The sequence below is a fragment of the Xenopus laevis genome, chromosome 6L (genome assembly GCF_017654675.1).
Source record: "Xenopus laevis strain J_2021 chromosome 6L, Xenopus_laevis_v10.1, whole genome shotgun sequence".
In the NCBI taxonomy this organism is placed as follows: Eukaryota; Metazoa; Chordata; class Amphibia; order Anura; family Pipidae; genus Xenopus; species Xenopus laevis.
Window position 1 is genome coordinate 111,548,603 of NC_054381.1, and position 25,276 is coordinate 111,573,878.

General features: G+C 40.2%; 1 protein-coding gene across 4 annotated transcripts in view; it reads right to left on the reverse strand.

The window, feature by feature from the left end:
• Window positions 1–25,276, reverse strand: part of mtcl1.L (microtubule crosslinking factor 1 L homeolog) — a 103,118-nt gene that overhangs the window by 65,597 nt on the left and 12,245 nt on the right. For all 4 annotated transcript variants that reach the window (XM_018267899.2, XM_018267898.2, XM_018267900.2 and 1 more), the window contains exon 2: window positions 2,720–2,944. In XM_018267899.2, the coding sequence (XP_018123388.1) occupies window positions 2,720–2,944 (225 nt within the window). The remainder of the gene's footprint in view (window positions 1–2,719; window positions 2,945–25,276) is intronic.

Genomic DNA, 25,276 nt, shown 5'->3' on the forward strand with positions numbered 1-25,276 from the left:
GTAATACCAAGTGCAAGCATTTTTTAACCTATGGGTTGAATACAAAAACTGTGTCCCCTTTTTTGTTGCTCTTGAATAGAAGTTATTGAAATTAAAGGGGAATAGATGTGTCCTCACCTTCAATCAGTTGCAATATTTCCTTACCGAACCACAATTTATGAGAAACAGTATAATGTATGCTTTAAATGGACACCACCGAACAATACATTCCTTGGTGGGATTCTCCTTCAACATTTAATTACACAATCTGATTTAATGATCTGACTTGAGCGAAGACTAACTGAGTAAGAGGAACATCTGGCTGTAAAATACTGGATGATGGATTCCAACCTTCATTAATCTTTCCTTAGACAACAGTTCGTACAACCGAATACTGTAAATTCCCAAAAGTTGAAACCAGTCAGAAACATAGTCTCCCTGATAACAGCTTAGTTCTGAAATATGTGTAAAGACTGGTTAATTCTACAGTGGCAAGCAATAATTTGCACTTGAGTTTCAGTCTGTAGCTGCTGAAATACCCCCTGTAACTTGGGCACCAACAGTTTTTATTAGATTATTCTGTACATTGTCCTAACTGGTGATATCACAGTTTTAAAGCACAACACATCATATAAATGACGTCACCCCTTTTTACAAATGAAATGGGTGTTTTGCTTTGAGAATCAGGAGCAGCAATATCATTAAAAAGTCAAATACTATTAATATCATTATGAAAGCTAAAACACACATTTTGATTCGGTCATCCCCTAAAATACACAAATGGAGTTGGATAAGGGTCAGTTACTTTACTAGAAAACAGTTTAAGATTAGAGCAAGAGCAAGGCCTTGTGAAATTTTGTTTTGTTCTTATAAGTTTAGCCCAGCTAATAGACATTTTGTTTATCTGTGATAATTGGTCTGGGGAACTTGTTAATTAACTGTAGAAATGAATGGGGAATCTAAAGAAAGATTTCCCAAATTAATCCCTTTATATCCATCAAGTTGTTCTCTGTCAATTAGAAACATTCCAATTAAGTTAGAATAGGCTTTTGTTTAACTCTATCTGAGAATGCGTGGAAATAAATGCATTTTTTACATGTTCAGCTTTAAGTAACCACTTAGGCCTTGTTTAAGTCTCTTTTTGTCTAAATGTTTTTATACTGGTGTGCAAGACAAGTCATAATAGAAAAGCCTAAACTGTGGTGTCTGCAAATATTTCTAGCTAAAACTCTGTCTATATGAATCCCAGCTTAGAGTAAACTGGACTTTTAGCTTGTTTAGAAATACTTTAGGAAGTTAATTGCTTTAAGTTATGCTCCAGCTCATTTCTGAGTGTGACTGCCGCACGGCTCATGTAAATGTACTCAGATGGCAGTGCATGAAAAAAATAAAAACCATTGCTGCCTATGTCTGTGCTTTCAGAGAAAAGGCTGAAACTGAACACATTAATAAGATATCAAGAATAGAAGCTCACAGCAACCATCCAATTCCAAGCAGAGAAGAAAGAAACCAAATACTTCAGTAACTAGTTGGAGATAGGGTTTAATTGGATACTGTCATGGGAAAAAGTTTTTTTTTTTTTTTTAAAAAAACACATCAGTTAATAGTGTTGCTCCAGCAGAATTCTGCACTGAAGTCCATTTCTCAAAAGAGCAAAAAGATTTTTTTAGATTTAACTTTGAAATCTGACATGGGGCTAGATATATTGGCAGTTTCCCAGCTGCCCCAGTCATGTGACTTGTGCTCTGATAAACTTCAGTCACTCTTTACTGCTGTACTGCAAGGAGTGATATCATCACCCCCCAGAAGCTTGTAAGGGCTATTCCACACGGGGAGATAGCCACGCGTTTGCGGTCGCGGCGACAAAGCGTCGCGCCAGTCGCCGCGACCGGCGCAGGCGACAGTTTTGTATGGGCGCCTATGTAAAAACGCCTGTGCTAACCACACGAGGCGATGCGCTTTTCAACAGTCGCCTGAAAAAGCCTGGCGAGGCATTTTCAGGCGACTGTTGAAAAGCGCATCGCCTCGCGTGGTTAGCACAGGCGTTTTTACATAGGCGCCCATACAAAACTGTCGCCTGCGCCGGTCGCGGCGACTGGCGCGGCGCTTTGTCGCCGCGACCGCAAACGCGTGGCTATCTCCCCGTGTGGACTAGCCCTAACAGTAGAACAATGGGAAGGTAACTAAATAACAGCTCCCTTGCACAAGATAACAGCTCCCTGGCACAAGATAACAGCTCCCTGGTATATCTAAGAACATAACTCAATAGTAAAATTCAGGTCCCACTGAGACACCTTAAGTTCCATTTAGTAGGTGAAACAACAGCCTGGCAGAAAGCAGTTCCATCCTAAAGTGCTGGCTCTTTCTGAAAGCACATGACCAAGCAAAAAGACCAGAGATAACTGCCTAGACACCAATATTACACATTAAAAAATACACTTGCTGGTTCAGGAATGGCATTTTATATTGAAGAGTGAATTATTTGCAGTGTAAACAGTGTAATTTAGAAATAAAAACGACATCTTTACCCTTTAAAGTGCCCGTACACAGACAGTTCGGTATTCCTGCATTTTCCATATAGCCCTATGGGAAGTGGTGACAGATGGATAGAGTATTTTGACCACTGCTGTTTTCTGCCTGATTACTACACTCAGGTGGAGGCTCAGCCTTCCTGGATTGACAGTGGCCCTGTGCCCAGATAAGGAATTGGTGTTATTTCAAACATGGATGATTTTCTGACCTTTAAGTCTTGCTCCAGGCTTCTGATAAGCTCCCCATCAACTTGGCCTGTCTGTGCAACTTTTAGGCTTTTTTGCTCTGCTTTCTTGAGGCGATACTGCAAAATGCGGCAGTTCTTATTGGCTCGGTCCAGCTCCCTTCTGAGCTCCTGCAACTGGTAAACATCTTCCTCTAGATAGCTGTCACGCATCTCCTCCATTTCAGCTCGCAGCTCATCGAGTTCATCCTATTAAAAAGAACAGCAAATGAAACAACAATGAGACAAACATCTAGCATCAGTTTAACCAACTATCTCTCTGTTGCTTTGATGGTATGTTGCAGGCAGAGTTAGAAGCAATTAGCACATTAAGAGATTGTTGCTTTTTATTCTTTTTTTTAAATTTTTTTTACTTATATTTTATCACTGCCTTGTTGCTAAGGTAGATTGGACTCCAGCAACCAGATAGATGTTAAATTCACAACTGGAGAGCTGCTGAACAAAAAGCTAAATAATTCAAACACTACAAATAAAGAAAAAAAGAAGACCAATTGCAAATTGTCTCTGATTACCTTTTTAAGGCTATTTGAACAGTTCAACTGCACATGTAGCTATGATATGTATGCTGTATGTAACTTTGTATCATAAAAAAATTTATTTTACCCTGGATTTTGTTAGAGGACCACTATACCTTAATTTATTTCTTTGTCTTTGGGGAAATATTAAAAGAATCAATTACAAATGTCTTACAGTGTTTACAGTCTTTTTAGGGATGGCTACAGATTATACTAAATCATTTAGATGGCTTAAATGAACAGTAACACAACAAAATAAAAGTGCTTTAAAGTAAATAAAATATCATGTACTGTTTCCCTGCATTGGTAAAAGTTATGTGTTTGATTTAGAAACACTACTATAGTTTATATAAATAGGCTGCTGTGTAACCATGGGTGCAGCCATTCAAGCTAAGAAAAAGGAGAAAAGGCACAGGTTACTTAGCAGATAACAGATAAACTGTGTAATACAGAGTACATCTGTATTCTGCTATGTAACCTATACTTTGAATGCCTGCCCCCATGGCTACAAAGCAGCTTGTTTATATAAACTATAGTAGTGTTTCTAAAACAAACACAACATTTGTATTACAGCAGGCAAACAGTACATTATATTGTCATTACTTTAGAACACTTATTTGTTGGTTTTACTGTTCCTTGTACTGCCATAGAAAGCACTGCTTATCTTGTCGGTGCTATATAAATAAATGATGATGATGATGATAGACCCTAGAACCAAAAGCACCATTTATTGTCGAGAACAGGCACTGAAAAGACAGGTAAAGGCCCCACTTTGCTTATAACTTATAGAGAAACAGAACAGAACTATCTATGAGCTAATTAGCATAAAACACTAAGGTCTAGCATAATACCTTTTATTAGACATACATTACATAAGCAAATAGGTTTTTGCTATTAAAGTGCGTTTTTGTGTTTAAAAAAATCTTACAAATGTTAAAATTTAAACATATACAGAATTTTCCCATTTCTTTCTAGTATCCTTCCCTACACCTGTCAGTACACTACTCCCTCAGCTACTCCCACCCTTCTTTATGATTGATTTGGTGGCTTTTTTTGTAAGACACAAATTGCTACACTTACTTCTGTTAAATATTTGCATACAAGCCTGGCTGCAAGTACATCTGCATGTAAATATGCGTGTCACTGTGATGTTCAGAGGGACAGAGTCCCACGGAGAGCCTTTGTATTCTCACATAAAGGAAGGGTTAGAGGCTAGTGTCAGAAATAGAAACGTGAAAGGCACAAAAAAGAAAATATAATCCCTTAAGGGAAAAGTCTGTATGCCAAGCACCCTCTTGAGCGCAGTTATTGGGTGACAACCTCATCTGCTCTCAGCAAACAGAGAAGTGCATTACACTCTGTCAGTGTCAGACCATTCAAGAAGAACTGGCTAACATATGTGTGGCTTCACAACTGTATTCTAGTCTCCCTGAAATAACTGCATATTTACAATTGTATTGCATCTCTATAACATGCTCTCACCGCAGCTATATAATTCCTTACTGTAATTCCGAATGTAGAATTGTACACATATATGCACACACACATAAAACCTCAAGCCCTCAAATACACCACCCTTCCGAGTGTGACGGTGGTGTAAAACCACATACATACCTGTATAAATATGCCATTTATTTTACACAGCTTTATACACCTGGCACATATCATTATAATGTTTATTTTATTACTTCAGTCAAGAAAACCTGGTAAACTGAAAAACCAATGTAATATACAACAAAAATAATAATATAATGCATTAAAACAGTATCCCTGTTTCTTCTCACTCCCATACCAGCTCTGCTGCCCCAGGGACAGAAACGGACTATTATTAGGTCTAGACTAAGCCAGCAAGTAGATACTGTTTGCTAAAGCAAAGAGAGAGGAGAAGACATACCTTCCAGCATAACCCTCCTTCCAAGGATTAATATAGCTGCTGTATCCCATTAACCAAACAAAACACAAAATAAATACAGGCTCATATAAGCACGGCAGATACTACACTGAATCATTCAGTACAAAACTGCAAATATATATATATATATATATATATATATATATATATATATATATATATATATATATACCTAATATACTGAGCTGCTTTCACTAATTGTGGGGAAAATACTAATTATTTTTTCAAATTACAGAAGTGTATTTAAAAAATATTATAATTTGCGACATGAAGACATTATACACATATAAAGTTGAGTAGAGCTACTGAAACATGTCTATATACAACATATCAGACATAGCTGTGTGAAGTAATACCATTCTCCTTGCTTCTTCTGCATATAAAAGTGTTGTATAAGATGTTATGCACCTGTATGGCAAATTCTGCTGACTTGCTATTTTGTATCTGTCCTACTGTAACTATGTCTGCATTAGCACAATGTAATTATTGCACCAGGTACCTATTCTTGTGCCCCATATATATTTGTCAGAGTCTCATTGAAAAGATGAGATCTTTTTAATTTATATTTGTATTTTGCAAAAGGTCATGTTGTTCTGTTTGTCTGTTTGTGTTTGATCTGCAAATCAGCACATTGTCCATACATTTTGCTAGAGACAAAACAGTGAAAATTAACAGGTCTGGACTGAGATTTAAAATAAGCCCTGGCATTGCTAGTACACAGGCCCAAATAGTCCCCCACCATCCATATTAGCAGCAAGAAACTGAATTAAGAGCTATATTTAGCAGAAACTGACCCCAGTGCCCCTACTAGGCAGGGTACGATATTTCTGCTTAAAGTATGATGATCCCATGTTTTCTAAAACTTCATTGAACCCCTTTTTTAATGCACAGCAAGATTTTATTTGCCTTTGTAGTAGCTCAGTGGCTGCTAAGATACTTTTATTTTTGAACTTTTCTACATTTCTGAAAGGATGGCATTTATTCAGTTTTATTTATAATTAAAGGGGTGGTTCACCTTAATGTTACATTTTTAATTTGTTATAGAATGGCTAATTCTAAGCAACTTTTCAATTGGTCTTCATTAGTTTTTTTTATAGTTTTTGAATTTGTCTTCTTCTTACTCTTTTCAGCTTACAAATGGGGGTCAATGTAAGGCTAATTTGAAATAATTTCAAATTTATTGTTATTGCTACTTTATGTTCCTCATCTGTCTATTCAGGCCCTCTCTTATTCATAGTACAATCTATTATTCAAACCAATGTATGATTGCTAGGGCAATATGGACCCTAGCAACTACACTGCTGAAATTGCAAACTTAAGAGCTGTTGAATAAAATGCTTAATAATAAAAAATTAAAAACCATTGCAAATTGTCTCAGTATCAAGGTAACTTGAGCTGGGAAGGACATACTGATCAGCCACAGCAGGTTGTTCCTGGCAAGGAAAAAATTCCTTATAGCAAAGAGGCTCACAGGAATACAGCTTGCAAAAAAGTGCCAGAAATCTTATTAAAGGGGTAGTTCACGACCCCGGCACTGAAAAAAACTATTGTTATTGTTATCTATTTATTCAGGCCATCTTCTATTTATATTCGAGTCTCTCATATAAACCTCTGCCTGTTTGCTTAGACAATTTAGATCCTAGCAACCAGATAGCTGCTAAAATTCCAAACTGGAGAGTTGAACATTGAGCTAAATAATTCAGAAACCACAAATAATAAATGAAGACCAATTGTAAATTATCTCAGAGCATCACTCTACATCATACTAAAAGTTGATTTTAAGATGATCAACCACTTTAACTTGATGTTGTTCTAATATCCTGTATGTACATACAGTATGGTATACAGAAGTCTATTTCACGTTTGCCTTTGCATTCTACCAACCAAATTTCCATAAAAAGAAAATATTTTAGTTACACGGTTACACCCTAAAACTTTACATAATTTAGCGGCATCTGTAAATATGTATGCCTTACATTTTATGGTATGCATTTGCACGCATTACCCTTGCACAGATTCAGCTTTTACCTAACATTTCTAAATATAACAATTATGACTTTTTCAACTTCACCCAGCCATGCACTCTAATAGGTCCTAACCTGCCTCTTTAGGCTGGCCATACCCGCTTGCAGACATGAAAATAATAGAATATAGCATATATTTATACATTTTAGAAAGTGTGCACCTATAAAAAGAAATATGTGCATGGAAATTCAAGCTTATCTGTGTCATTCTGGAAAAAATCCCACATAGTAAGCAAAATTTTTATTTGTAGAGACTGTTTTCTGAATCATGCATACAGAAAACAAGGTGATCTTGGGCAGAGGACACCATTAGATCAAAGCATACAACTACAGGAGCGTCTTCAACATGATTCTGGCGGATCCGACACCGTGCGCCAAAACGCAGGCGTCAAGTCGGATGCGATGGAAATTAGGTAATCTATAGCAATGTCAGATAGTGTTGCAGCGTTCATCCTGCGTGACACGACTGTCGGATGCAGAAGCAGCATGCAACAGTCGTCGTATCCGACTTGACGCCTGCGTTTTGGAGCACCGTGCCGGATACGCTGGAATCGTGTTAAAGACGCTCGTGTAGTTGTACCCTAAAACTTTACAGCAGATTTGGATCAGATTTTGTGGGTCACATTTTATCTGATCTTGCCATGCAACTGTACACAACACCATGCAACACCACCAACCACATGCAACACTTCACAACAACAACACAAGATTTGTAGGATCCTACATATCTGATCCCCCTATAGTTAGAATATAAATTAATAGGGGGCGCTCGTGAGCAGCCAACCAAGATGGCTGCATCTTGACGGAGCTGCGCTTCTCTACGCAGTAATTCCCGCTGATCACCTCGCAGAAGCACCCAGAGGAGGGATTATTTGCTATTCCCTGATAGCTGAGACGGCTCGTTTCAACATATGGCCTACAAAAACCGTAGGAGAGCGAAGAAAAAGCCGGCATCTGAACCAGAGCGCACCACGAGGAGTGTCGCAGCTTTCCTAACCAGGCCGCAAGCCTCTCCTCCGCCCACAGTGACTTCCCAAGAGGACTCGTGGCTGGGCCCTGACTCCCAACCTCTGCTCTCGGCCTCTCCGGTCATTGTTCCGGCGGCTGAACCTGCTCTCCTAGACAAGTTTAAGACCATGCTACAAACGGAGCTGGCATCAACTGCATCGACGATCACGTCGGACATATCCAAGCAGATCCAGGAACTGGGCCACAGGACGGACCTTCTCGAGCACAAGGTAGATGACATCACTACTGTACTTGATGCTCATGAGCAAGATATTGTTCGCCTGGAAGGCCAACTGCTGGAAGCCCTAGACAAAATAGAAGATGCAGACAATCGTTCCCGCCGCAATAATCTGCGTATTAGGGGCCTCCCGGAATCCATTACGGACTTGCAGGAAGCGCTCCATACTATATTTACTACGCAAGTACCCAACCTAGCGTCTGAGCGCCTAGAATGCGATCGGGTACACCGCGCCCTGAGGCCTTTGAAGGACGGCGACCCCCCACGGGACATCATCTTACGCCTCCATTACCATCAATCTCAGGTGTGCATTCTACGTGCTGCTCGTCAGGCGGAGCAACTGGAGTATCAAGGCCACAGATACCAGATCTATACGGATCTGGCACCAGCCACTCTCCAGAAACGAAAGGCCCTTGCTCCACTCACGAAAGCCCTACAAACGCACCATATCCGATATCGTTGGCTGTTTCCTGTCAAGCTGGCCTTCACAATGGAAGGTCGCCAATACTCCACTAATACCCTTCGAGCCGGAACAGACCTTCTTCACCATTTGGGGCTAATGGAAAAGCCAGCGGAGGCCACCCAAAGATCTTCACAACCTTCACCGCCACGCAGAGTCTCTCCTATATGGGAAAAAGCGGGTGCTTCTCATCGCAGACGGGCAAGTTTCCCTAACCAACCCTGATGCCTTCGGATTGTCTTGCCTAAGGCTATTCCCGTAGCCGTGCTTCGTCTCCTTGGCGACCCACTTCTTCACGTAAGGTAACATGGTGTCCCACCTTACTCCCCCTCTGGATATATTTCCACCACCTACCTCAGATTGGGTAAGGAAGGGTTTCCCTTGTTTCCCATACGTACTTTTCATTTGACTGTTATATTGCCCACAGTTGGGCTTCCCCTCCAGGGGCTTTCCTGTTATGCCCCTACACTATTTTGTGGTTTCAACCTGCGGGACAAGCGTAGAGAAGAAACCTCGAATGACCCCCAAAAGTCAGTCACCTCGTCCTTCCCCCATGTATGGTTCGGAAGGCAAATGGACACTGACTACCACACCAGGTTTAGTTCCGTCTACCTTCATGTTCTTTCAATTGGTGTTGTTCTTTTTTTATTTTCTTGACTTTTACACAATTACTTGTTATACCAGGGGATTTTCCTACTGCAGCTCTACTTTTTTATTTTTCTTTGGATTCCTTTTTTTTTATTTTTCCTTTTTTGGTCAAACGACAATGGACCTCTTCGTATGTAATTCCTGTCAGTATCATTTTCTGTACAAATGCTGGTTTAAGCCAGAGGTTATTTTGGGAATGTTTCTATTTGCAATGCCACCTCCGCTGCTAACATGGGTTTGTTGATTATTTCACATAATGTTCAAGGCTTAAACTCCCCGCTTAAGAGGAAAAAGGCTTTCTCTTATTACGCCTCAGTTCACGCAGATATACTCTGCCTTCAGGAAACTCACTTTTCCCAAGGGTCCCACCCTAAATTCCTACACAAAAAATTTCCACTGGTATATATGGCCAATAATGTAACTAAAACGAAAGGGGTTGCTATATGCATCAGGGCGGGCCTACCCATTCAATTCCTCGACAAATTTGAGGATCCTGAAGGCAGATTTCTAGCCCTTAAGTTTATGTATAATGATGAGAAAATTACATTGATGTCATATTATGCACCTAATTCTGGTCAATACAGCTTCTTTGGAAAAGTGTCTGCCTTCCTATCTAACTGGGCGGAAGGGAAAATAATCTTAGAAGGGGACTCTAACGTTACCTTGGATAGATTCTGGGATAGGCAGTTGATTGCTCAATCACCTCCTGTACTCCGGTCTCCCATCGGTGCGGAAGGCAACAAGGTTCTATTGTTACTATCACAAATGGGATTAGTAGACATCTGGAGGGAACTGCACCCGCGGACTAGACACTACACCCACTACTCTGCCCCTCATAAACTACACACCAGAATCGACCACATTTGGGTTTCCCAATCTTTGGTTTCTCTTCCGCAGTCCTCAAAAATTTTGAATGTTCCCTGGTCCGACCACTCTCCCCTGATGTACAAAATCACTCTCTACCAAGCTAAGAAAAATTTCTCGAGGTGGAGACTTAACGATCTCTTACTAAAGTCTGCAGAAACCTTTACTCAATTGGAGACATTCCTTAAGGAATATTTCGAGAACAACACGGGGTCAACCCCGTCATACACCAATATTTGGGAAGCCCATAAGGCAGTAATGAGAGGGCACTTAATTCAGTTAGGAGCCCGCAAAAAGTCACAGTTCAACGCAGACCAACTGAACTTGTCCAAGCAGTTGGACGACCTAGTCTCAACTCAAGCTGCTGACCCCAGTGTAGATCTTTCCAAACAAATCCAAAAAGTCAAAACAGAGCTCGATTTCTTGCTCTCCTCTAAAGCCCAACATTCTCTGCAATGGACTCAGCAACGCTTTTATGCCCACTCTAATAAACCAAACCGACTATTTGCTCGCAAATTAAGACATAGCCTGGATTATACACCCATCTCCACGGTTAAAACTGCCTCAGGGCATACTTCTAATGCATTACCAAAAATTTTACAAGAATTTACCAACTTCTACAGACACCTATATGCTACCTCGGCAACTGTTTCCCAGTCTCAGCTCTCTCAATTTTTTCACAAATTGACCCTTCCTTCGTGACAGATCCCCAGAGGGCTTCCATGGAAAAAGCAATAACGGGCGAGGAAGTTACCCTGGCAATTCGGCACCTCCAAACCTCTAAATCCCCTGGCCCAGACGGCTTTTCGGCACATTATTATAAAAAATTCTCCCATATCCTCATCCCTCATCTTACCAAATTCTTTAATCAGATACTCTTAGGTGATAACTTCCCTCAGCAGACATTAACGGCTAATGTCACCCCCATCCCCAAGCCCAATACCGATCCCACAGACTGTAAAAATTACCGCACCATTTCGGTCCTCAATATAGATATTAAGCTCTTAGCGAAAGTCCTGGCCATGCGCTTAAACTTGATTTTGCCTTCGCTGATACACAGGGACCAAGTGGGCTTCGTAAGAGGTCGTCAGTAGGGATGTAGCGAACGGCGGAAAAAATGTTCGCGAACATATTCGCGAACTTGCGACAAAACATGCGAATAGTTCGCGAACGTCGCGAACCCCATAGACTTCAATGGGAAGGCGAATTTTAAAAGCTAGAAAAGACATTTCTGGCCAGAAAAATTATTTTAAAGTTGTTTAAAGGGTGCAACGACCTGGACAGTGGCATGCCAGAGGGGGATCAAGGGCAAAAATGTATCTGAAAAATCCATTGTTGACACAGCGCTGCGTTTTGTGCTGTAAAGGGCAGAAATCACACTACGTCACTCAGGTGATGTTTCTGGACACGGAATGTGAAAAAGCTCACACAGCTAGGTGGCACTTGGTTAAAGACTGGGCAAATAATGCCTGCAAGGGCAACGTATACACTACAGCCGTTGGATACGGAATATATTATTGCTGCTTGAAAAACGTCACTCGGGTGGTGTTTCTGGAGACGGTATTATTATTGATATTTAGACAGCTAGGTGGCAGTTGTTTGAAGAACAGATGCAGATGAGAGATCAGCAGCAGGACAGACAGCTGCCCACAGCAGCTACATACAGAGCACTGCAGTAGAAGGTAGATTACTAGCCAGCAAAGCTACCTAACCTAAAATGTCCCTCAAATCCCTGCAGAGTTCTGTCCCTACAATACAGAGCAGTATCAAGTAGATTACTAGCCAGCAAAGTTACTATCAACTGTCCCTCAAATCACTAACAGCTCTCTCCCTACACTAGCTCTTCCAAGCACACACAGGCAGAATGAAAAAACGCTGCAGGGCTTCAGTTTATATATGGAAGGGGAGTGGTCCAGGGGGTGTGGGGGTGGTCCAGGAGGGAGAGCTTCCTGATTGGCTGCCATGTATCTGCTGGTCTGGGGTGAGAGGGCAAAAATAAGCGCCAGCTAAGGCGAACCCAAATTGGCGAACGTCGCGCGACGTTCGCGAACATTCGCCGAACGCGAATAGTCGATGTTCGCGCGAATTAGTTCGCGGGCGAACAGTCCGCGACATCCCTAGTCGTCAGGCCACTGACCTAATAAGAAGACTCTCTATCCTCACTGATCAGGCTCACAAACTAAAAATTCCCTCTATGCTACTCAAACTAGACATCAGAAAGGCATTCGATTCCGTAGAGTGGCCCTATCTCTACCACACTATCTCTGAATGGGGCTTTGGTCCTAATTTCACGTCCTGGATTAAGGCCTTATATCATAATCCCCTCGGCAGGGTGACGATTGGACCCCATTCCTCTCCAACTTTCCCAATACAAAGGGGGACAAGACAGGGGTGCCCTCTGTCCCCCCTTTTATTTGACATGATTCTGGAACCCTTGGCTATTATGATCAGAGATCACTCTGCAATACATGGTTTAAAGGTTGGGACCCAAGAACATACCCTACATCTATTTGCTGATGATATCACCCTGCTTCTTACCAGACCACTAACATCCCTTCCCCATGTATTTGAGACCCTGCTAAATTTTGGACAACTATCGGGTTTGGCCGTCAACCCCACCAAAACTGAAACGTTAAATATCAACTTGCCCCCCGAGATGCTCAAACTTTTGACGATTAATTTTGACATTCACTGGTGCCAATCGCACATGTCTATTTTGGGAGTACGATTTACAATCCTATATCAACACCTTTACAGGGCGAACTACCCCTATATGTTTGGGAAGCTTAGGAAGTTATTGGAAGATTGGGGCAAGTATCACATCTCCTGGCTAGGCCGTATAACGGCGGTGAAAATGACGCTCCTTCCAAAACTGTTATACTTGTTCAGGGTCCTCCCAGTTGATATTGTGAAGAAAGATCTTACAGCTTTTGAGAAGCATGTCCTCTCTTTTATCTGGCAGTCTAAACCCCCAAGGGTTAATAGGGCGACATTGGAACGGAGACCTCAGGATGGGGGTCTGGGTCTTCCTAATTTGAGAAAATATTTTATAGCGGCCCAGCTAGCTCAGATACCATTATTACATCTTCACAGTTCTCCCCCATTGTGGGTGGAACTCGAGAACACTCTTTCTCTCCCATATTCCGCTGAAGGGTTAATATGGTCAGCCCCGACACTCCGACCTCGGAACTTGAGCCCTAGCCTGGGCTTTTTGCTTTCATTATGGGACCAAAATGCCAAATTATACCGCCTAACCTCGCCACATTCTCCAGTGGCTCCAATTGCAGGCAACCCAACATTCTCTCCAGGCCTCCACGTTCACTCCTTTGCCTGGTGGTTCTCTAACAACTTGACGAGGTTGGGACATTTGCTTACGGTTAGGGGTCCCCTGACTCTTTCCAGCCTGAATGAACATCACAACCTTCCTGACGGGGAACATTTTAGGGCAACCCAACTACTACACTGGGCTCGGGATGCTTGCACCCTGAGGGTTCCCGATGCAGCTAGCCAGACTTATTTTGAGCGTTGGTGCACCAACAATACCATAACCCCACGCACTATTTCACTGTTATACCGGAATATGGTGTCCCCGGTTAATCTGCTTGACCTGTCATATATTAAAGCATGGCAAACGTAACTAAGTGTCACCATACCAGAAGATGATTGGCTGAAAGCCTGGGATAATTTGAATCATAGTTCCCTTAATACTATTACGAAGGAGGCCAGATACAAGGTGCTTTTCAGATGGTACTTGACCCCTGCTAGACTGGCTAGAATCCATCATAACTCTAACAACCAATGTTTCCGGGGCTGTTCATCCCCGGGGACTATGACCCACATCTGGTGGACCTGCCCGAAAGTCATCAGGTTTTGGGTTAGGGTCTATCACCTTATCTTCTCGGTTTTACACTTGAACTTGCCAAAGGCCCCTCAGGAGGCCCTGCTCGGAATACCTCCTAAGGGGACCCCAAAGCTTAAACTGAAACTACTAAATCACATATTCTTGGCTGCTAGACAATCTATTGCCAAAGCCTGGAAATCTCCTGCTGTTAACTTCTCTCAGTTTAAGAACAAAATCGATTGGATTTACATGAATGAAAGGCTAACTGGTCTAGCTTCCGAGAATTCCCAAAAGACCTTGAAAATTTGGCAACCATGGCTATTATATAGATTTAGTGGGTCCCTCCCACCTAACCCGCCGTAGATATAATTCCTCAGGTCCCTCCTCTACCCCTCACCAGAATGAGATGTCTTCCCGGGTCAAGTACCAGCTGTGGCACCCTCTGTCAGTACCTCACATATGTTTGACCACTCTTTATTCTTTGTTTTTTATTTTCCTTTTCTTTTTATTTGTATTGTTATTTCCCTGCTTAGTTTAACACTTGACTATTGATTTTTGAGTTGTTGTTTATGTAAACAAACCTAATCTGTCTAACGGCATTTGGGGGACTGCTTATATGATGGTTGTTACAAGATTTGCATTTATAGTCTCCAAGGGTACGGACTCGCTGTTAGCTCCCCTAGTTCTTGCTGTACCTTGGCGCTTACTTTGGCAAGCTAAGGGGTACCCCTGGCTCTCAAAGAGCACCTATTTGTATGATAGCCCTATTGGCGTTATGGAACTACTTTCTCTTTACAACTGGGACACTCCCAGTCTTGAGATATGGTTCTGATTGTTGATTATATTGACCTCACGACTGTGATATATCTTTTGAGCTATGTATACTGTAACGTTTCTATGCTTGTTTACACTCTGCACTTATTTTGCTGTATGACAAAATTTCATAAATAAAAATATTTAAAAAAAAAGAATATAAATTAATATCAGATAAAGTCTGATCGTGCAGTTTGTTCAGGCGTCTTCATCTGACAGTCAGTGTATTTCATTATAAAAAAAGTCAGACAGACACCATCAGATTTTATCTCGTCGGATGAAGACACACATTGTATCAGTCCCATTATATTTTGACCCAACACCATCATACCAGATCTCTCATGGAAGTCACCCAAAATTGTTTTGTATACTGCCAATGTACATAACTATTCACTTTAAATCATTAAAAGTGCCTTTTATACAAGTATGGATGACTGCTGACAAACTGGAAGGAAGCCTTGAATATACAGTAAATGCTTACTTTTTACTATGCATATTGCAAAAAGCAACAACATATATCTGTGTGGATTATTCTTCAGTATGCAGATATTTTATGCATTTCCTAGTTTACCAGAGTAGTGATATTGATGTACTTTCTTTCATGCAGCAATCTGCTTTTAAATAGGAAACGTTACAAATGTGTGAATTCTCTCCTCTGATCCACAAACTTTAAACGGGATTTTATTGAGAAATGAATGAATAGCTCCTGACTATTAATGTCTAATACTGAAGTGTTGCCTAAAATGTCTATGTTACAAACAGGTTGAAAAAGGTTGTTTTTCACTTACAAATTTTCTAATATTGACTTATTTTACCTTGAAAAGACAATAGCTCAGTAATGTACATAAACCTGAAAGTAATCATCGTTCTAATGCATAGAAAATGCGTTAAAATGATGAATAACTGACAGGAGAATATAAATCAGGTGCAGGTGGGGGACAGATGGTAGATCACAGATGGGCTCTTACAAAAGGAAATGGATTTAAGGAAATGTCTCTGAGAAAAGACTGGAGTGTCTTGCTCCAGCTATTGTTATGGTAAGTTAAGCAGCCTGCATCATTATTTGCTGCTGCACTGATAAAATGCCTCATTGAGGTATGAAACGCATAAGGTTTTCTTCTTCTGATTTGTTTGAGATGCTTTTTCCCCTAAAAAAATACTGAACTTTTTCAACTGTTGTGGTGCAGTTCCTAGTGCCAGCCAACAACTACAATTTTCTCCAAGAAGGGAAATTAAATTTGGGACTGATGTTCATATACTTATTACGCTAAGGCACACAGGGCTGATGTTTGGCTTTTCTCCACTGTCGTTTTTTAAGCAGGCAGAGAAAAGTCAATACACTCCAAAACAAGACATCAACCTGGGAGTGCACACACACACACACAGTGGATACTTTTGCTGAGAAAAATCAATCATCAGCCCTGAGTGCCTTAAATGTATATGTAATCTTGAGGAAGGAAGAGGAGTTTGAGAGTATACAATATAGTATTAAGTAAAGTAAAACAAGAATAAGTTATTAAGGGGGGGGGGCTCTACTGAAACAATTGTGCAGAGGCAATTATTTACTAGCTGTGAGTGACGGTTTACTGAAGCTAGAGGCTATAAGGGTTAAAAAGATTGTGACTTAGTGTGGTCAGTAGAAACCAGAAAAAAAGAGACACAGATTTCAAGTAGATTTCACCCTTATACCCTCTCTTAATAAAGTGGGGGAAATTAATGCAAAATGGTATTTTGCCACATGGAAAATAAAGCAAATAAAGTTATCAAAGGATTGGATTAGAGACCAGAGAGCATAACAGGTGCAAGTAACCCATAGCAAAAAATACCCACATTTACTGGACTACCATTTGAAAACTAACACCTGCTTGATAGTTATACAGTAGAGATGGAACAATTGTTTTGCCTCCTATTACACTGCCCCTATCAGGAACAAGGTTGGGTTTTGGGTGGGTATACCCTTTAATAAAGAATAACTTAATCTGCATATCTCCCTGCTATGTGGAATTAAAATAGGGAGACTAATGTTGCTAGGCCTTTATTTAAATCTATTTGTTGCATCTCCAGGTTGCAATGCTGTATATTAGTGGCCCCCAACCTGTTTTGGCCCGGGACTGGATACATTTTTTTTGCAAGTAACAGGGGGGGGGATCAGGTGGGTTGGGAGGGGGTCGGCGTCCAATTCTGGCACGCCACGTTAATTGGGCACTAGGCTTGGCGGCCCAGTTCAGGACTGGCCCGGTGGTTGGGAAACCCCTGCTGTATATCTGAATCAAAATCCTACATCTTTTAGTGAGAGAGTAATATATATGAGTTCTCTGCAACTTCTTCTCTTATTCCTATACCATAGCAGGGATCCTAGCAATAAGGCATAGTAGAGGTGGTCTCATGTATATTATTAACATGTATTTATATAGCACCAACATATGTAGCAGTACTGTCAGGAAATAAACTCCTCCACACAAGTACATAAAATGTACCCAATTTTATTCTTATAAGATACAGTTATTAAGCCAAGTCTTGCATCATCTCAGAATCTTGTTTGTGCACCAGAATGGGGGACCTGATGGGCCATAAATATAAAGTATCCTTAAATTCTGCTTGCGACTTTGTATATTCTATGGTATACTATAATCAGATGCAAGTAGAGTAACTTGTGCACAATGAATGCTACATTGCTTAGTGAGACGTTCCATTTGGCTTTCCCCAGTTAAACCCTGTCACACTCTTTATACATCCATGCAGAGAGAGGGCTGCAGGCAGCTGGAGAGAGATGCAAATACACATTGACATCAGTATCACACTATACACTCTGAATGGAACCTCCCTGAAATGAATGCATCCCAAGTGTGTATGAGAGAAAACAAATCAGACACACATAACACACTCTCTGGATACAGAACTGATGCCTGTAAGGAAATGAATTACATACTGTGCAGTATCATTTTCCAGAAGACAGGTCCTCACATTCTTTTGTATACTGGATATGAATAAATACATACTGATACATACAGGTATCTGATCTGAATTACAGGAAGGCCATCTTCCACACTCCATTTTAATGAAATAATTTAAAACATTTAAAAATATTACCTTTTTCTCTATAATAATAAGACAGTACCTTGTCCTTGATCCGAACTAAGATATAATTATAGGGGTTTTTCACCTTTAAATTAATAGTATTATAGTATGATGTAGAGAGTGATATTCTGCGTCAATTTGAAATTGGTTTCTATTATTTATTATTTGTGGGTTTTGAGTTATTTAGCTTTTTATTTAGCAGCTCTCCAGTTTGCTACCAGTTGCCCTAGCAACCATGCAGTGATTTGAATGAGAGACTGGAATATGAATAGTAGAGGGCCTGAATAGAAAGAGGGGTAATAAAAAGCAGCAATAACAATAAAGTTGTAGCCTAAGGGTGGTGGCGTACGTGGCTATTAGAAGAGATTTGTCGCCCAGCGACAAATAACCCCGAGTTAGTAGGGGTTAGTAGGGGTATGTAGAGATTGATGGGCTTACAGCACAAGTGAGCATTTATATATTTTTTTCAGGTTGTGGTTTATACTATGTTGGTGATCACTATACCAATAATGGGTTCTTTATGTTCCCAGTATAATTGTCTTTCAGTAAACACGTGTATTTCTGCCCTTATGAGAACCGTGTCCCATAGTGCACATTATTTAAATAGTTCTGTTAGTATAATACAACTCAGAAGCACGCTCTATATTGACCAATACCATCTTCTGCCAGGTGCACAATAAAAGGATTCTGGAAAGAAGTGAGCAAGGCAGAAACAACACTAGCCATTGACATGGATTTATATGCAATGCACTGTTGTTTTCCAGTTCTTTCTGGAAAACAGGAATCCATATAAACTATTCCATACCTAAATTAATGTTGTATAAAACAAGGACGTTGGACCAAAACCCCAAACTCCATCTCCATAATGCACCTACAGTATATGATCTTTATAATGTATTTATTATGTGAATTGTTTTCCAGAATCCTCAGGACCTTGGGTTTTCTGGATAAGGGCTCTTTCCATAATTTGGGCTTCTTACCTTAAAGGATTTTCTAGTAGACTTAAGGTATGAAGATCCAAATTACGGAAAGATCCCTTATCCAGAAGACCACAGGTTCCGAGCATTATGGATAACAGGTCCTATACCTGTATACATCATCATCTGCATCATCTTCATTTACTTATATAGTGCCGACAGGTTACGGAGTGCTTTACTTTCGTTTATAACAAACGGGGAATAAATGGTGAATAACAAACAAGGGTTTACAGAGTACAATAGGATTAGAGGGCCCTACACATGAGAGTTTACAAACTAAAGGTTAAGGTACAATTGAGACATTAGGATTTTAGAAACAATTTTGGCATTTATGATACAGTAATGATTGGTTGATTAATTAAGGTACATTGAATAAACTTCTTTAAACAGGTGGGTCTCTAAGAAGCGTTTGAAAGTTTGGAAAGAAGGAGAAAGTCTGACAGCTTGAGGCAGAGAGTTACAGAGAAAATCAGAGGCCAGAGAGAAGTCTTGTAGACTACAATGGGCAGTGATGAGAGGAGAAGTGAGGCGAAGGTCAGAAGCAGAGCGAATGTTGCGTGAAGGACAGTATTTGGAGATGAGATGAAATATAGGGGGCTTCACTGTTAAGGACCTTGAATGTAAGGGGCAGATCTATTAAGGGTCAAATATCGAGGGTTAATCGAGTTTTTTTTCCTCTATTCCTTCACTCAAACTTAGTGAATGGGCCCCTGAGTGTAGAGTAGTTTGAATTTGATTCTAGAGGAGATTGGGAGCCAGTAAAGGGATATGCATATGGGAGCAGCTCATGTTGAGCGGTGAGATAGATGAATGAGTGTAACAGCCGCATTTCAAACAGATTGGAGTTGTGAAAGAAGACTTGTTGGAATACCTGCGATGAGTAGGTTGCTATAATCAAGGCTGGACATAAAAGGGAAATATGTTTTGAATTATTTATTTAAAATGGAGTCTATGGGAGTCAATTTTCCCTTCATTTGGAGCTTTCTGGATAATGGATGCTATACCTGTACTTTGTGTCAGATACTTATGACAGCCATACACAGTCTGCATTTCTGTTAATCTGACTAATAAACTATAGTATCTAGAGTGTAGTGCAGTGGTCCCCAACCAGTAGCTCGCAAGCCAACCCCTTGGCATCAAAGCAGGTGCTTATTATTGAATTCCTGGCTTGGAGACAAGTTTTGGTTGTATAAAAAACAGGTATACTGCCAAACAAAGCCTCCTGTATGCTACCAGTCCACAAAGACAACCAATAACAGCCCTTATTTGACATCCCGATGGGTTTTTCCATGCTTGTGTCCAACTCTTTTTTTCACACTTAAATGTGGCTCAGAGGGTTGTTACACCACACAGAGATACTGCACCAATGTTTCTAGGAGATACTTTTATTCCCACTGCTCTATTTCTTCCTGGAATTTGTAACATCAGCTAGAGGGTCACAGGTTTCTAATCCCTGGCATAGATGGGGGGTTATAGGGGATAGTGTGTTTCATTTTACTTGAAATCTCACTGAGATATTTAGAAAGGGAATTCTCTCTGTACATGATAAGCCATGGCCTCATCCATCATGGACTCTGTAATGGAACATTAAGGGAAGATAAACCTAATCTACAGCTAAGCAGATTTTCCCTTGGGCAAACCTTTTACACACAGAATTTTGGAAGTTATGGAATAACTCTAAAATCTACTTCTTGGAAATGACTATTGTTAAATGACTTCAATACACACACTGCAGCTCAAAGACACAAAAACATGGCAGTTAATCATAGCTCTCACTAACCACAGGAGTGCCTGCAAATACTACCCAAGCAAATGGTAAGCCTTAATATCAGGCTCATAAAAGCTAAACAATGACAGTGTGGAAATTAATCTTGTACTAAAACAAGCCAGTACATTCCAATGTTAATTAAAATTAGTTCTGCTTTTTTATAAAAAAATAATTTACTTTTAATTGCCTCAAGCACACTTAATGATATAGAAGAATTCTGTGGAAATTAAGACAGATGTACATGGTAAAATTTGTGTAATTTTATTTTTTTTCAACCTCTGCTAAACTCACATTTTAAAGAACCATGAATGTCTACTTATTTATGATAAAATCAGAATATAAAAAGCATAAACGAATAAAAATGTGGAACGAATCCAAATTATTTAGTTAATTTACAAGTGAAAAAAACTAGTAGGTCCAAGTTGACGCATAAAATGTTGAAATGAGTCAGTATAACATACCTCCCAACATTTGAAAAAAGAAATAGGGACAAAAAGATTTTATCAAAATGCTCAGAATTACACCCCATTCATTTATCCAGGTACAACAATAGGGCAAGCCATAGCAATAGAGTAGATAGGGATTGTTTAAAAAAAAGTCAAAATTTTTTCTAAGTCCCAAAAAACGCTGGCGTGTTTTCTACATTATGGGTGATAGGCTGAAAAAGACCAAAAAATTTTTTGGGGCTTCCCCCCTACATTTTCTGACTCATGGCAACTTACATAGACAGTGGGCACATGTGTAGGGCAAAATAAAATTTTTATTTGATGATTTGAAGGTTTTCTAGCCATTTGTAGTGCTGATACGTATTCCTCCATTGAAATTTGAATTTCGCGCCGTATGCAAATTAGCCTTCGCTAGCGTAACTTCGCTTTATATAGCGAATCAACGCTAGCGCAACTTCGCAACCTTACGCTACCCCTGTGCGCAACTTCGGATTTTAGTGAATTTGCGGAGCGCTGGCGAAACTACGCCTGGCGAAGTGCGGCGAAGTTGCGCCTGGCGCAACTTCGCATCTTAGTGAATTTGCCCCACAGTGAGGCAGACTAATGCAACTTATAAGTTATCTATACATTATATTGTTGGTGGGGTTTTTATTATTATTATTATTATTATTGTTATTATCATTATTGATTGAACTAAAACGCTTTCATTCTAAACTCTCCATTCCCATATAAAAAATTAATTCTTATATAAACCTGTATTATTACAAGCAAAAAACTTTGAAATCATTTTCAGCAATGATGCCAAGGAAGGGTACACAGTGGTGTGAAGGCAGGCAAATATGTGTCAGCAGACTCACACAATTATGCATCGTGCATGTTACTTTGAATCACTATGCTGTTCTATTGTTAGCCTTGGTTTGGGCTCATTTCAAAAGGGCTGTGCTTATGATGCTTGTGATTTTTTTTAAAACATTCTGATGAATGTCTGCTTATTTTTGGTTGGTTGCTAGAGGGACTGTTACTTTAAAATGAACTTTCTGTATGATGCTTTGTAGATATTATTATTCTAAGGCCATCTATAACTAGGGTTACACCCAGGGCCGGATTTATCTTTCTTGCCCCCCCCTTCTGTTGCACTTTATATTCTAAAAATTCTCCTTATCTGATCTGACATAGGCAGAGAAATAGTGTATTCAGTCATGTGATTACGTCACATTACGGCGGACAAATACACTGTTTCTCTGCCTGTGTTGGATTAGATAAGGAGTTTTTTAGTGCGATTTAATGGGGATGGTGTGGGCAAGGCATCTATGCAGGGTTGCCTTTATGAAATTAATATCCTATACACACAAATTCACATAGTGCTGTGGGCCTGCTTTGTACTCCTAACAGCTAGCAGCTCTAGGCCCTGGCCTTTTTGGCCTTTCCACAAATCTGGGCCTGGTTACCCCATAGGCGGTGGGGTGGACTTACATACCTCCCAACTGCCAATGGGACAGTCCCGCTTTTGACAGCTCAACCAGCAGTCCCGTGTTTGTACTGAAAAATCTTGACTTTCTTTGCACTGAACAGCCAGAAAAAGAAACCAAGTTTCTAACTTAATTGGCTTTTGACACAGAGCCAAGAACAGCCACCAGGTGCAGCTTAGATATTTTGTAACAATTTTGAGATAAGCTAATAAGTATTTGTAACAATTTAGATATGGAGGTCCCTTGGGAAAAGTTAGACACAGTACTTCGCCTTCATTAGCAAAACTGTAATAACTGAAAACACAGAAATATGTACAAACTTTAATAACCTGCCAAATTTTGTAATATGAACATGGTAGTTAGGGGGGATGGCCACAACAATGGGCGTGGTCAAAATATTTTTGTCCCTCTTTTTATTTCCATAATGTTGGAAGGTATGGAATCAATTAATTATTAAAGGAGAAGATGACAGTTATAGGAATTCTTTGCACTTTTTAGGAGTGTATTTACTGTAGCAACCAAAGATTGATATAAAGATTATATGAAAGGAAAAATCTAGCCAATTACTTGTCATTGTGCATAGCAGGCAGGCAGGCAGGCAGTTTCTAACAATGGCTATTTTCGTGATTTGCCATGTTTTGTCAAAAAAAACAATGCCACCGACAAACAACCATGATGTAATTTCTGCAATTTTAAGACACTCATGGTTGGTTGTTTGTGTTTTATTTTTCCCCGTGACTTAAAGTGATTGCGATGAACCCATTCAAGGTTTGTTATACGTTTTGATTGTAGAAAAATACTTGACTGAATTTAGTTGCGGTTGTGTTCATTTTTTTTCTCTTGATAGCAGTAATTTGTTTTTTAATGTTAAACAGTATACATTTAGCTTCTCAGTACTGGAAGGTAAATGAATATACAGTTCCCCATTGTACAGAGGAGGAGAGCGTGGGAATAAATAACCTGTGGCCGCTCCCACTGTCAGCCTCCAGAGTGTTGGAGAAGTAAAACTAGCATTACACAGATACGTAGCATCAGAGCATTGGGATATGTGAGGTTAAGTGCTTACTGTGCAAATAACTGGCCCTAACATGCAGTACTCTGAACATTAATGAGTCATTTGTGTCAATTTGTTTGCAACCTTGACAGGAATCATGCACAATATGTGTTCCTTGAAACAGAATTATGAATTTAGCTACTTCGTTTGTTTCTAGTATTTTTACCAAGACAGGAGGTTCACAGCACACACCTACAAAAACAGTTCTTTGCATGAAACATAGTTTTCTATGTCTCTGAATTACAGATCAATTAATTATTAATAATAAATTATTAATTAATTATGTATCCCATGAACTCCATCTTATCCAAATAATTCAATTCTAAAAAATGATTAACTTTTCTATGTAATTATAAAATAGAGGCTTGTACTTGATCCAAACTAAGATATGATTAATCCTTATTGAAGGCAAAACAATCCTACTGGGTTTAATTCATGTTAGAATTTTATTTTGTAGATTTAAGACACGGAGATCCAAATTATGGAAAAATGTTTTATTCGGAAAACCCCAGCCTTTCCACAAATCCGGGCCTGGGTTTCCATGACTAGCTGGAGGTCAGACTTCTCTGCTGCTAGCATGCTCAGTATAGCATTATGGATCAGCGTGCTCCACTGTCCCTGATTACAGACAAAACACAAGACTGTTGCTCACAACACAATCACTACTTTGAACCAGATCACACTGCAACCAATATATGTGCAAGATACTAAAATTCCGGCTACCCTACAGCCGAACAGAGCGACACACTAACATAACCTTTCTCTGCTTAAAATGTATAATGGGGGCCCAGGCCACCAATCTGTTACTAGTGGGCCCAGAATGCGTTTGGCTATGGAATGCCCAAAAATTCACCGCAGACTGCATGCAGGATTCGATATCTCTGCAACATTAAATCTGGTAAGGTACATAAGTGGAGGTATAATGAAGTGGGGCTGTATTGTACCAATGCTAAATAATGAATACAGTGCTTAAAACAATTCACCATGTCTCTGTGTAGATTTTTTTAATACAACTAGTGTCGATTGGGATGTCCAGACCACAAGGGCTGCCACCTAGAGGGCCCACTACCCCAGCCATGTGGCCCCCACATTGGAGGGAACTCCAGAGCCCCACCATGTACTTCCTCTTGCTTGCCACTGTCTGCCTGCGCCCACCTAAGGGCAAGCAGCGGGACTGGTGCCCACTGGGTTCTCTCTAGGTGCCCCGCCAGCTTAGTCTGATGCTGTATACAACTATGCCCCTAAAAATCCCAAGTGAGCAGTGAACAGCGAGCTGTGCTATAGCTATAACGTACCTTAATAATATACCCTTTGGCATACATTTCCATACCTACCAAAATTTCAGAAATGGAAAGAGGGACAAAAAGATCTGCAAACATTTTTGACTATGCCCATTTTATGGCCAC